The 13,103-nt window shown below is 41.4% G+C and overlaps 1 protein-coding gene across 3 annotated transcripts in view; it reads right to left on the bottom strand.

Moving 5' to 3' along the window:
- Positions 1-1,253: 1,253 nt before the first annotated feature.
- The window catches only part of LOC137352498 (dipeptidyl peptidase 8-like), a 38,730-nt gene continuing 26,880 nt past the window's right edge, over positions 1,254-13,103 (bottom strand). For all 3 annotated transcript variants that reach the window (XM_068018028.1, XM_068018029.1, XM_068018030.1), the window contains 4 exons: positions 12,865-13,017; positions 9,964-10,106; positions 8,920-9,031; positions 1,254-4,882 (listed from right to left, as the gene is read on the bottom strand). In XM_068018028.1, coding sequence (XP_067874129.1) covers positions 4,766-4,882; positions 8,920-9,031; positions 9,964-10,106; positions 12,865-13,017 — 525 coding nt within the window. In that variant the 3' untranslated portion in view covers positions 1,254-4,765. The remainder of the gene's footprint in view (positions 4,883-8,919; positions 9,032-9,963; positions 10,107-12,864; positions 13,018-13,103) is intronic.

The raw sequence follows: 13,103 nt of genomic DNA, 5'->3' as shown, positions 1-13,103 counted from the left end.
GGAAATTTCTGCTCACCCAGTACAGGATGTCCGATAAGCAGTCTGATAATTTAGGAACAGTGTAGGAGTCAAGAGAGGTGGTGGTGAGGTAGAGTTGGGTGTTGTCAGTATATATGTGAAAACTAATGCTGTGCTTTTGGATGATGTCATCAAGGGATAGCATGGAGATGAGAAATAGGAGGGGCCAAGGATAGATTCTTAGCAAACACCAGAGGTAACAATGCAGAAGCAGGAAGAGAAACCATTGTCAGTGACTCTATTTATTAAATAAATAAGAATGGAGCCAGGCGAGAGCAGTCCCACAGAGCTGGATGACATTGGAAAGGCATTGGAGGAGGATGGTGTGATCAACCATGCCAAAGGCTGCTGACAGGTTGAGAAGGATGAGGAGGGTAAGTTTACCTTTGTCACAATCACATTGAATGTCATTTGTGACTTTGATATGAGTTTTCTTTAACCAATGATGGTAAATGTGAAGATGGATTAAGTGGCAGTGGTTACATTTCCTACCAAATGATAAATACTGCTCCTATACATTGAGTAGGTCAAAATAACAAAATTTGGTTGTTGCAATGTAGATGTTCCTTGTGAACAAAACAAATGTGTCGTCATATGCAGATTGTTGCATTTCATGCTGCGTGAACACAATGGGAAACAGCTTTAGCAAGCTCTTCAGTTATCATATCTAAGCTTGAACCCTCCAACCTTCAACTGCTCAGCCCAGCATCAGTCACTTTCACCAGTGCCGAAGCCTGTCCCTGACTGGGGAACATTTAAGTAATTTTAATCATCTCTAGTGCAGCCAGAGGAGGTGGTGTGATTTCAAGCACTTCATAATTTCCAACTAATATATACTGAATGTTAAGTGATAAATCATTTTGTTTGATAAAAGTAAATATGCAGTTAACATGGGAGAAAATGAAGGTGCAAGGTTCTTTCACACTTCTGAATGAAACCTCCTGTCAATTTCCCAGCTCAGTGCTAATCCCAAACTAGTTGTTCCCTTACATTTTCCAGCAAAGGATTCAAGACTGGATTATGTTCTGCTGCAGGATCCCATTCACATTAGTTTGGTAATTTTATACTTAATATCAAAAAAATCCTTTAGAAGCTAAAGGAGCATTTCTCCACCAAAAACAAAATTGATCAAGATTACAATTTTTTATTTCTGGAATAGTGAGAATGATGCAATGTTTTTATGATTCTGTAAGCTTTACCTGATCTCTTATTAAAAATATTCATCACTCACAAAATATCTGCTTATATTTATTTGATATGAATCATACACTCAAAAGATATAAAAGAAAGTCAGTGTTCACATACGTGTTTCATTGCGGTGAACCTTGGGTGTCTGTGGGTCACAATTACAATTTTCTTGATGACCAATGGTGGATAGTGATGAGGCTCGTGTCTGTGGGTTGCTCTTACGTTCTCAGTACTGGCAGTACTTTTGTAGGATGACAGTCCCAGACACACAGTCTTTTGCAGACATGACTTCTGGACACAACTCATCTAACTTCCAAATAAAAAAGCACCAACATGGCTGCTAAGCGTTAACTCAAATCACTGCTGTTGATGTGACATCACATGAACTACTGCTGATCACCAACCCCTCCCCACAAAACCATTCAACCAAAACAAAAATACATTTTTTACATTAAATATATTACAACTGACTGATGTGCCACAATAAACAGATAATCATTTCTGTAGCGTGATCTACCAAAGGTAAGATTTCAGACCAATTCTTTTATTTATTGTGCAAGTTACCTGAAATTATTCTAAATAACGCAACATAGACAGGGCCACCTGAGGCCTTGGTCCTCTCAGGCCCCATTTGAGTTTAGTTTGATTCTTGTTCAAGGATAATGAACTACCATTATGACTATGTTCATTAACAGGAGAGGAGGAGAAACGCATCTTGCCCCAGGCAGGATACTTTCCCCCTTTCAATGAGAGAAAAAAGTAGCTGCTGTCAGAAAATGGCCAAACTGGTGAAAAGATTCCCTTCCCCACCATGCTTGAACACAGCTGAACATCACTGATTTCAGTGTAAACATTCAACAGCTTGTTATATTTATAGCAACAGCATATTTTTACTAATTTGCCATATATGCTTATTCATAACACTTAGATTTATTGTGCAATGCAGTAGTATACAATTCTTGTTTAACTGAGTTGTAGTTTTGGGACCAGGTAATGTGTTCTGACTTTGTGCATCCAAATCAGACCTTAGTTCCAAAATGATTTCTCAGTCAAAAATTTGAAAGGAACCAGAGTTGGAGGAATGTGATGAAACTAGCGAGAGCACCTTACTGCTGGTGGCAGCATTGGAGAGCTTTCTGGCGGATTGATCCATCCACAGGTTTAACTAATAGCACTGAATTTGTACTGACAGTGACTGCCTACTGATTATTTACTGAACTCTAACAGAAATGATTCATCAATGTCTTCAGCAATACCTCTGCATGCTAACAAATTCTGGTCTATGTTTTCTATATGCTTTTTTCCCCATTTCTATGGGGAAGTGATCTTTACAGCCATAACAGGGTTAACGCACAAAAATTAAGCATGGAAGCAAAGTGTTTCCAGTGAGTTCGTATCCTGTTGATATTACTTCCCACTCAGTCTACATTGAATGATACCAGCACACTGTTAGGCCCTAGCATCTTTGTGTAAGTGAGAGAATGTGGAACTCGCGACTAGCATAGAAGCATACATGAGGGAGAAAGGACTAGAAGAATATGTTGAAGTTGATGAAGCAAGGTTGGAAGTGGCTTGTGTGGAGCATAAACACTAGCATCAACTTGTTGGGTTGAATGGCCTGTTTCTGTGCTGTAAATACTATTCAAGTCTATTTAGCTATGTAAGTGCAGGATTGTGCCCTCAAATTGAATCATTATTGGACAATACCAATTTACGATTATTCCCTATCTGCCAGTATGAATGTAACAATCATGCCAACTTGCTGACATAACATGTTCAGAGGGATATATCGGAAAGCTAGTTGTTTCAACAGATTAATCAAAGTCTCGGTGAATAGCTGTAGAATACCAGTTTAAACAAAAAGTGAAACCATTTGTAGAGCAAAGAACGCAGCCAAGGCAAAGCGGCATATGGTTTCTGAAACTAATTTACCATGAATGGACAGCCACGTCAACATCAACTGTAATTCGACCTCCAATATTTACACAACTGTGATTTTCATAATGGACAGAATCATCAGCAGAATTTGTAGGTTAAAGTCCATATTTAACATAAAAATGTGCTTGTCTGTAAAGTCCCCATTAATCTATCAAAATGGTCTCAATACTTTTAGATGTGTTGACTAGGATAATCACTTTTGCCTTTTTAAAGATTGAGTTCTCTCATGCTTCATGGGAGAAATATTTAAACTTATCTGGGAGGTCACTAACTGGCTGAAAGAGCCTGGAACTCTGAATCCAAGAAACTAAGGTTTGACTCATCAGTAAAAGGCCCTTTGGGGAAGGGACAAAGAGAACCTCTCTCAAAACAATTTAAAACAAGTGGAATATCTCAGTTAACCAGCAGAAAAGTGGCACAGGATTCCTCTACCGAAACAGAAATTAGGCAAGCGCAAAGACACTGCGGAGAAATTTGATGACGTAGTGCCGCTAGTGCAGACTTACATCAATTCCTCGGAAGAAGATAGCACCGTGGGCAGCTACCTGCAGGTCCCCTGCAGAGTTCTTCAATGATATCAATGAAGTGGCACTATGTGAACGGATTTCTCTCCCACTGTCTTTGTTCCACCTGTGAACATACAACACCCCAACCCCCACCCTGTGCTTCTATACATTGTTCTCACGTCACAGAATACATACAATCCTCTGCAGATATCCAAATATCTAAACAAACCTGGCAGCGGTAAAACCCTTTCATTTGTATCTGAAAGAGTATAAATAATCCATGACCAGATGCGGTTTTATAAATAATAAAAATGATACCGTTTAAGACATTAATCAAAACATTACTATTACATAAAGTGCTCAAAAATGTTTCACAATCATCTCCATTTACTCTACAATATGTGGAAATAATTGCCATTTTATGGTAATTAAGCAAATAAACAACAGCACTGGAAAGGCTGCGAGCAGATGCTGTTGTAATGGAAAGCAGAATTGTAGGGCTGGCAGCCAGAAGCAAATGAGTAAATCTCACTAATCTGATCAATTCACAGGGAAAGGTTCAGAAAGATGCAGAGTTCTAGATAGCTGTGGTGAATCTAAGAGGAAGCAACATAGAATTGTAGGAAAATTGCTACATTTTTCAAGATTTACTGACATACACACATTCTTCAGAAGAAATTATCCTTAATGCCCATAAAATGCTCTTGGAAAGTAAAGTTTCCATGATCGTGGATCATATTTTACATTCTCAGTACAAACAGCAGAAAGTGATTGTCAGGCACTATTAGTGAGATCATTTTGGGAAGGGGAGGAGAAAAAGATGTGAGAAACAGATGTGTTAGTGGTGAGCAATGGAGAAAGCGATGCTAACAGATAAGTGAGATGAGGACAACTGTTGCTATTACTGAAATTGAGTGAGAACTATCACTGCTATTTGTATGATAAGGAACAGAAAGGTTGCTATTCATGAAGAAAAAGAGATAATTTTGAGTAGTGACTTATGGGGCAAGAGCAGGTCACTATTAGTGAGGTATGGAAGCAGTATCTCTCTTCTGACATCTATTGCGTTGAGTTGTTGGCTGAGATAGGAAGTGTCAAAAGTAACACAATATCTTCTACTTCATGGCAGCGATCTGGGAAGCCAGGTTCTCCTGAAGATAGTACAGCAGATACAGTTCATAATGTTCACCGGACTCTGGGACACGAATACTGTGCCGCTCCTGGGGATATACCTTAAAGGGTTGAAAAACATTAATTTACAAATAAGAAGTGTCTAGGTATCTTTATTTTACAATTGCACAGACAATTATCAGCACACTCCTCCATTTTAAGTATTTGTTTTTGTCCTAGGTACACATTTTTCCAGTTTAACAATTTGTTTTTTCCATGTTTTACCTAAATTGGATTTCTTAACTCATAATATCTCTGTATTGTTAAAACCAGCATTTTTTCCCCCAACAGTAAGTCAGCAGCTTGGAACTAGGCTGTTTACCATAACGATTTGGTCTGTTTGTCAGTAAATGAAGGGGATAAGAACATACAAAATCGGAGCGGGAGTGGACCATACGCCCCTTGAGCCTGCTCCGCCTTCAATACAATCATGGCTGATCTTCTGTCTCAACTCCCTGAAGGGGTGAACTGTCAGAGGTCATAGACATTGGTAGCAACGAAATAGGTAGAAAGAGGGATGAGGTCCTGCAACAAGAATTTAGGGAGCTAGGTAGCATATTAAAAAGCAGGACCACAAAGGTTGTAATCTCTGGATTACTCCCGGTGCCACATGCTCGTGAGTATAGGAATAGGAGGATAGAGCAGATGAATGCGTGGCTGAGGAGATGGTGCAGGAAGGAGGGCTTTAGTTTCCTGGATCACTGGGTCTGTTTCTGGCAAAGGTGGGACCTGTACAAGTTGGATGGGTTGCACCTGAACCGGAACGGGACCAACATCCTTGCTGGGAGGTTTGCTAGTGCTGTTGGGAGGGGTTTAAACTAATATGGCAGGGGGATGGGATACAGAGTGGAGGTACAGTAGGGGGTGATGCACAGTCAAATATAAAAGAGAAACTCAGTCAGTCTGGAAGTCAGAGCAAATATAGACCTGTCAAGGCACAAGGGGAAAATGCAAGGCTGGATTGCATCTATCTTAATGCAAGGGGTCTTACTAGTAAGGCAGATGAATTGAGGGTGGTGATTAGCACATGGGATTATGATATTATTGCTATCACAGAGACATGATTGAGGGAGGGGCAGGACTGGCAGCTCAATATTCCAGGGTATAGAATCTACAGGTGAGACAGGGGAGAGGGTAAAACAGGAAGTGGCATTGCACTGTTGATCAAGGAGTCAATTACTACAGTAAGGAGGGATGATATCTTAGAAGGTTCCTCAAATGAGGCCATATGGGTAGAACTTAAAAACAAAAAGGGGTTAATCACTTGGCTGGGAGTGTACTACAGGCCTCCAAACAGTGAGGGAGAGATAGAGGAGCAGATATGTAGGCAAATCTCAGAGAGGTGTAAAAATAGTAGGGTAATAATAGTAGGAGATTTCAACTTCCCCAATATCAACTGGGATAGTCTTAGTGCAAAAGGCTTAAAGGGGGCAGAATTCTTAAAATGCATACAGGAGAGTTTTCTGAGCCAGTACGTAGAAAGTCCTACAAGAGAAAGGGCAATACTGGACCTAATCCTAGGGAATGAAGCCGGACAAGTGGTAGAAGTGTCAGTGGGGGAGCATTTCGGGGATAGTGACCATAACTCTGTAAGATTTAAGGTAATTATGGAAAAGGACAAAGATGGACTAGAAATAAAGGTACTGAATTGGGGAAGGCTGATTTCAATATGATAAAACAGGATGTGGCCCAAGTAGACTGGGAGCAGCTACTTGTAGGAAAGTCTACATCAGACCAGTAGGAGTCAAAGAGGAAATAGTGAGAGTTCAGAGCCAACATCTACTCGTTAAGGTGAAGGGTAGGACCAACAGGTCCTGGATGTCAAGGGATATAGAGGATTGGATCAGGAAAAAAAAGGAGGCTTATGGCAGGTTCAGAGCGCTGAAAACAGCGGAGGCACTAGAGTAGTATAGATAGTGTAGGGAGGTACTTAAAAAAGTAATTAGGAGAGCAAAGAGGGGACATATAAAAACACTGGCGGGCAAGATAAAGGAAAATCCTAAGGCGTTTTATGTATATTAAGAGCAAGAGGATAACCAGGGAAAGAGTAGGGCCCATTAGGGACCAAAGTGGCAATCTGTGTGTGGAGCCGGAAGACATAGGTGAGGTTTTAAATGATTACTTTTCATCTGTGTTCACTATGGAGAAGGACGATGTAGGTGTAGAGATTAGGGAGGGGGATTGTGATATACTTGAACATATTAGCATTGAAAGGGAGGAAGTATTAGCTATTTTAGCGGGCTTAAAAGTGGATAAATCCTCAGGCCCAGATGAGATGTATCCCAGGTTGTTATATGAGGTGAGGGAGGAGATAGCAGGGGCTCTGACACAAATTTTCAAATCCTCACTGGTCACAGGAGAGGTACCTGAGGATTGGAGGACAGCGAATGTGGTACCATTATTCAAGAAGGGTAGCAGGGATAAACCAGGTAATTATAGGCCGGTGAGTCTAACATCAGTGGTAGGGAAACTATTGGAAAAAATTCTGAGGGACAGGATTAATCTCCACTTGGAGAGGCAGGGATTAATCAGGGATAGTCAGCATGACTTTGTCAGGGGGAGATCATGTCTAACTAACTTGATTGAATTTTTCGAGGCGGTGACTAAATGTGTAGATGAGGGTAAAGCAGTTGATGTAGTCTACATGGACTTCAGTAAGGCTTTTGATAAGGTCTCGCATGGGAGATTGGTTAAGAAGGTAAGAGCCCATTGGATCCAGGGCAATTTGGCAAATTGGATCCAAAATTGGCTTAGTGGTAGGAAACAGAGGGTAATGGTCGAGGGTTGTTTTTGCAAGTGGAAGCCTATGACTAGTGGTGTACCACAGGGATCGGTGCTGGGACCCTTGCTGTTTGTAGTGTACATTAAGGATTTAGACGTGAATATAGGAGGTATGATCAGTAAGTTCGCAGATGACACGAAAATTGGTGGTGTCGTAAATAGTGAGGAGGAAAGCCATAGATTACAGGACGATATAGATGGGCTGGTAAGATGGGCGGAGCAGTGGCAAATGGAGTTTAATCCTGGGAAGAGTGAGGTGATGCATTTTGGGAGGAGTAATAAGGCAAGGGAATATACAATGGATGGTACGACCCTAGGAAGTACAGGTCAGTGGGACCTTGGTGTACATGTCCATAGATCACTGAAGGCAGCAGCACAGAGCAGGGAGGTTATGATGGAGCTGTATAAAACGCCAGTTAGGCCACAGCTGGAGTACTGTATACAGTTCTGGACACCACACTATATGAAGGATGTGATTGCCCTGGAGAGGGTGCACAGGAGATTTACCAAGATGTTGCCTGGGCTGGAGCATTTTAGCTATGAAGAGAGACTGAAAAGGCTAGGGTTGTTTTCCTTAGAGCAGAGAAGGCTGAGGGGGGACATGATTGAGGTATACAAAATTATGAGGGGCATTGATAGGTTAGATAGGAAGAAACTTTTTCCCTTAGCAGAGGGGTCAATAACCAGGGGGCATAGATTTAAGGTAAGGGGCAGGAGGTTTAGAGGGGATTTGAGGAAAAATATTTTCACTCAGAGGGTGGTTGGAATCTGGAATGCACGGCCTGAAGGGGTGGTAGAGGCAAGAACCCTCACAACATTTAAGTAGTATTTAGATGAGCACTTGAAACACCATAGCATACAAGGCTACGGGCCAAGTGCTAGAAAATGGGATTAGAATAGTTAGGAGCTTGATGGCCGACACAGACACGATGGGCCGAAGGGCCTGTTTCTGTGCTGTATAACTCTATGACTCCCCTTTCCTAACCACTCCCCATATCCCTGATTCCCTGAGAGAGCAAAAATCTGTCTATCTCGGCCTTAAATATACTCAACGATGGTACATCCATAATCCTCTGGGGTAGAGAATTCCAAAGATTCACAACCCTCTGAGAGAAGAAATTTCTCCTCATCTCAGTCTTAAAAGATCGACCCCTTATCCTGAGGGATTGCTAGGTCAAAATTCAGAAGCTCCAAGCAAAAGAAGATAGTGTAACCAGTCTCACATGTATGATCATGCTATGGATCAATCTGTTCTTCCTTGAAAACACAAGACCTAGTTTGCATAGCGTTTCATTTCACTTGCTGTGTATTACATTACCTGCAAGTCATATGGTCTCCCTGATCGAACGAGGAAGCTAAGCAGTACAGTAGTATGAGAAAAGTGAACATTTTCATCCAGGAACCCATGTAAGAGTAGCAGGCGGTTAGGGCTACAGGTGGGGAAAAAAAATGTGATCACTGTTCCTTATCTGGAACAAATTACATTAGGCACAGCAGCAATTCTCAGAATCATGTTGTGAAACTTATTGTTGATGATGGTCCCAGTTGACTGTCCTCAAGAATGTTCTTCACACAATGATTCCTGTGGCAAAAGCCAACAATGTTCCTTTATCTGCCTGTGACATGAGTCCACAGGCAAAACCAACTCTACTAGTGTACTCTTTTCTTTTTAATTGTCAACTCAATTACTTGAAACGTCAAAGTCAAATTTAAATCGTAGTTGGAATATTGTACAGGCACAGGTAGATCAAGGATACTTCAAACACAGCTCACTAATTCATCAGAACTGGTTAAGTTTAATTGAGCATATTAATCATCCTGTTCGAATCATCATGCTCAAATTGAATACCAAACATTCCGATTGATAAATTAGACCTTCACTTAGTTCACTGTCTCTCTGACCCAAGTAACAATAGTCACTACAAACTATTAGCATTTTAGGATGTGGAAAAGGAAAGCTAGCACACAAACTTCCCTGCTTACCAGGTTTCAGAATTTTATTAGTCTGAAGTTACTAAACTGAGTTACTGTCGGCACAGACACGATGGGCTGAATGGCCTCCTTCTGTGCCATAATTTTTCTATAGTTCTAAAACTCATCCGCTCAATCCTAGCTAGACATTTATGCCAAAATAATAATATACTTCTTTCCACAAAATGCAATTTCTAAACTTTAAGGTTTAAAGTTACCAAAGGATTTTTAAGGCTCTGAAATGACAAGTGCCCACAGATAAGATTCCATTGTCCAACATTTGTATTAGATAACCAAACTGACCACATTTTGAATCTTGAATATACTCTGGGTTGGAATGTGGCTGGGAAACCACTGAACACAACAGAAGTAGCGAAGCGGTGGAACTTACTCAAGAGGAAACCGGTCAACTTGCATTGCTGCTGATCCAATATCATAGCCACTCTCATTTTTATCTGGGAGACCCATGTAACGTTCCGTGTATCCGGTATCATAGAAGATCCACAGCGTCACAGGGGCTCCAGCTATGGCCACCTGCACAAAACAAATTTATGAGCATCAATGTCCACATTTGGCAAGAAAACCACACAGGCCCACTCACAACTCAACATGAAAAGGAACTAAATTGTTTTATCCAATATCCAGTTTGGATGAGCTGCAATTTCCTCCAGCTAAAAATTGGGAACACTGAAGCCATCATCTTTGGTTCTCGCCACAAACTCCGTACCCTTGTCATTGATTCCATCCCTGTCTCAGGCTGAATCAGATTATTTTTGTAACCTCAACATCCTATTCCACCCCCGACTTGAGCTTCCAACTCCATTACAAAGACTTTTACCTCAATAATGTAGCCCACCTCTGCCTCTACCTTAGCACATCTTCCACTGAAACAGTCATCCATGCCTTTGTCACCTCCAGACTCGACTACTCTGACGTTCTCCTGGTTGGGCTCCAATTTTTCATCTCCATAAACTTCAGTTCACCAACAACTCTGCTTCTTGTATTCTATTCCAAACCAAGTCCTGTCCACCCATGTCTCTGCTGATCTACAATGGCTCCTGGTGCCCCAAAGAATCATATTTAAAATTCATACCCTCATATTTAACCCCTTCATGGCCTCAACCCTCACCATCTCTGTAACCTCCTCAAATCTTAAAACTGCCTCCAATCCGAACTCATCAATCCTCCAACTCAGGGATCTTGTCCATTCCCTCATCCATTCATCCCAGCACCAAAGACCTTTAATCACTTAGGCACCATGCTCTTGAATTCCCTCGCTAAACCTTCTCCACCTTTAAGGTCCTTCTTAAAATCTATCTGTTTGACCAAGCTTTTAGTCAGCCCTCTTATCTCACCTCCTTTGTTTGTATTGAAAACTGATACATATGTGTAGAGTACACTTCTATATTGTTTTAGAGGCACTGGAATTTTCAAGTAAAAGGATTAAGTTACTGAGTGACTGACAAAGTGCGAGAGAGTGAGTGATAAGCTCACTGTCCTTATTTTATTATGCCATTTTGAAGTGAACAAGTTCTTTTAAGATTATGAAGAGTTTTGATAGAACGAATAAGGAAAGAGTATTTTGTCTGGTAGGCAGTTTAGTAATGAGTCATAGAGAAATACAGCACAGAAACAGGCCCTTCGGCCCATCGTGTCTGTGCCGGCCATCAACCACCTAACTATTCTAATCCCATTTTCCAGCACTTGGCCCGTAGCCTTGTATTCTATGGCGTTTCAAGTGCTCATCTAAATACTTCTTAAATGTTGTGAGGGTTCCTGCCTCTACCACCCCTTCAGGCAGTGCATTCCAGATTCCAACCACCCTCTGAGTGAAATTTTTTTCCCTCAAATCCCCTCTAAACCTCCTGCCCCTTACCTTAAATCTATGCCCCCTGGTTATTGACCCCTCCGCTAAGGGAAAAAGTTTCTTCCTATCTAACCTATCAATGCCCCTCATAATTTTGTATACCTCAATCATGTCCCCCCTCAGCCACCTCTGCTCTAAGAAAAACAACCCTAGCCTTTTCAGCCTCTCTTCATAGCTGAAATGCTCCAGTCCAGGCAACATCTTGGTGAATCTCCTCTGCACCCTCTCCAGGGCAATCACATCCTTCCTATAGTGTGGTGCCCAGAACTGTACACAGTACTCCAGCTGTGGCCTAACTAGCATTTTATACAGCTCCATCATAACCTCCCTGCTCTTATATTCAATGCCACGGCTAATAAAGGCAAGTATCCCATATGCCTTCCTAGCCACCTTATCTACCTGTGCTGCTGCCTTCAGCGATCTATGGACATGTACACCAAGGTCCCTCTGACCCTCTGTACTTCCTAGGGTCCTACCATCTATTATATATTCCCTTGCCTTGTCAGTCCTCCCAAAATGTATCACCTCACACTTCTCAGGATTAAATTCCATTTGCCAATGCTCCACCCATGTTACCAGCCCATCTATATCGTCCTGTAATCTAAGGCTTTCCTCCTCACTATTTACGACACCACCAATTTTCGTGTCATCTGCGAACTTACTGATCATACCTCTTATATTCACATCTAAATCCTTAATGTACAGTACAAACAGCAAGGGTCCCAGCACCGATCCCTGCGGTACACCACTGGTCACAGGCTTCCACTCGCAAAAACAACCCTCGACCATTACCCTCTGCCTCCTGCCACTAAGCCAATTTTGGATCCAAATTGCGGGTGATCAATTTAAATTGTCAGAAGAAAGTGAGGAGAGAGGTTAGGAAAAATGTTTTTACCCATTGAGTTGTTGGAGCATGGAAAGCTTTACCAGAGAGAGTGGTTGAGGCTGAGATCTTTACATAACTTAAGGGTAAATTGGATAAATCTTTAAAATAGAGGAAATAGGGCAATAGGGAGAGAGAGTGGACAGTCGGATTTATTTTGGAATAGTTTAGCCAAAAGCTGGCACAGACTTCATGAGCTGAATGGCTTCCTATGCTGTAAATATCAATACATTGATGGTGAGCTAGCAGCCGATTGTGAACGTTGGATATGATTGCTACATGCATAACATGGACCAATCAATCAGAAGGTACCCATAAACAATCAGCTCAGATTTTGCAGCTGTAGAAATACCACACACCAATAAGCTTACACAAAGTGGAGAAAAGGACAATTTTTTTGCACCTTATTTACATGTAGACCTTCTATTCAATTGCTATAGCCTCAGGTGTTCTTTAACAGTCACATCCAGGCAATTTGCTAATTTACCTAATGGTAAACTAATGATAGAGCTGGATGGATGAGAATGGGTTAACATACAAACCTTAAATATATCTGGTCTCCTAACTAGACCCATGAGGGACAGATAACCTCCATATGACCAGCCATGAATTGCAATGCGCTCCATGTCAACAAAGCTGTACTTGGCAGCCAGATACTGTAGCCCTTCCACCTGGTCTTCGATTTCTACCTGACCCTGCAAGAGAATTTCACTGATTAGAAAGTTAAATATTTAATATAAAATGTTTAATATAAAATGACACCAATCCATTCTGAGTACAT

The sequence above is a fragment of the Heterodontus francisci genome, chromosome 38, assembly GCF_036365525.1.
Source record: "Heterodontus francisci isolate sHetFra1 chromosome 38, sHetFra1.hap1, whole genome shotgun sequence".
NCBI classification, from domain to species: Eukaryota; Metazoa; Chordata; class Chondrichthyes; order Heterodontiformes; family Heterodontidae; genus Heterodontus; species Heterodontus francisci.
The sequence above is the reverse complement of the archived record's forward strand: the minus strand, read 5'-3'. Positions and strand labels throughout refer to the sequence as shown.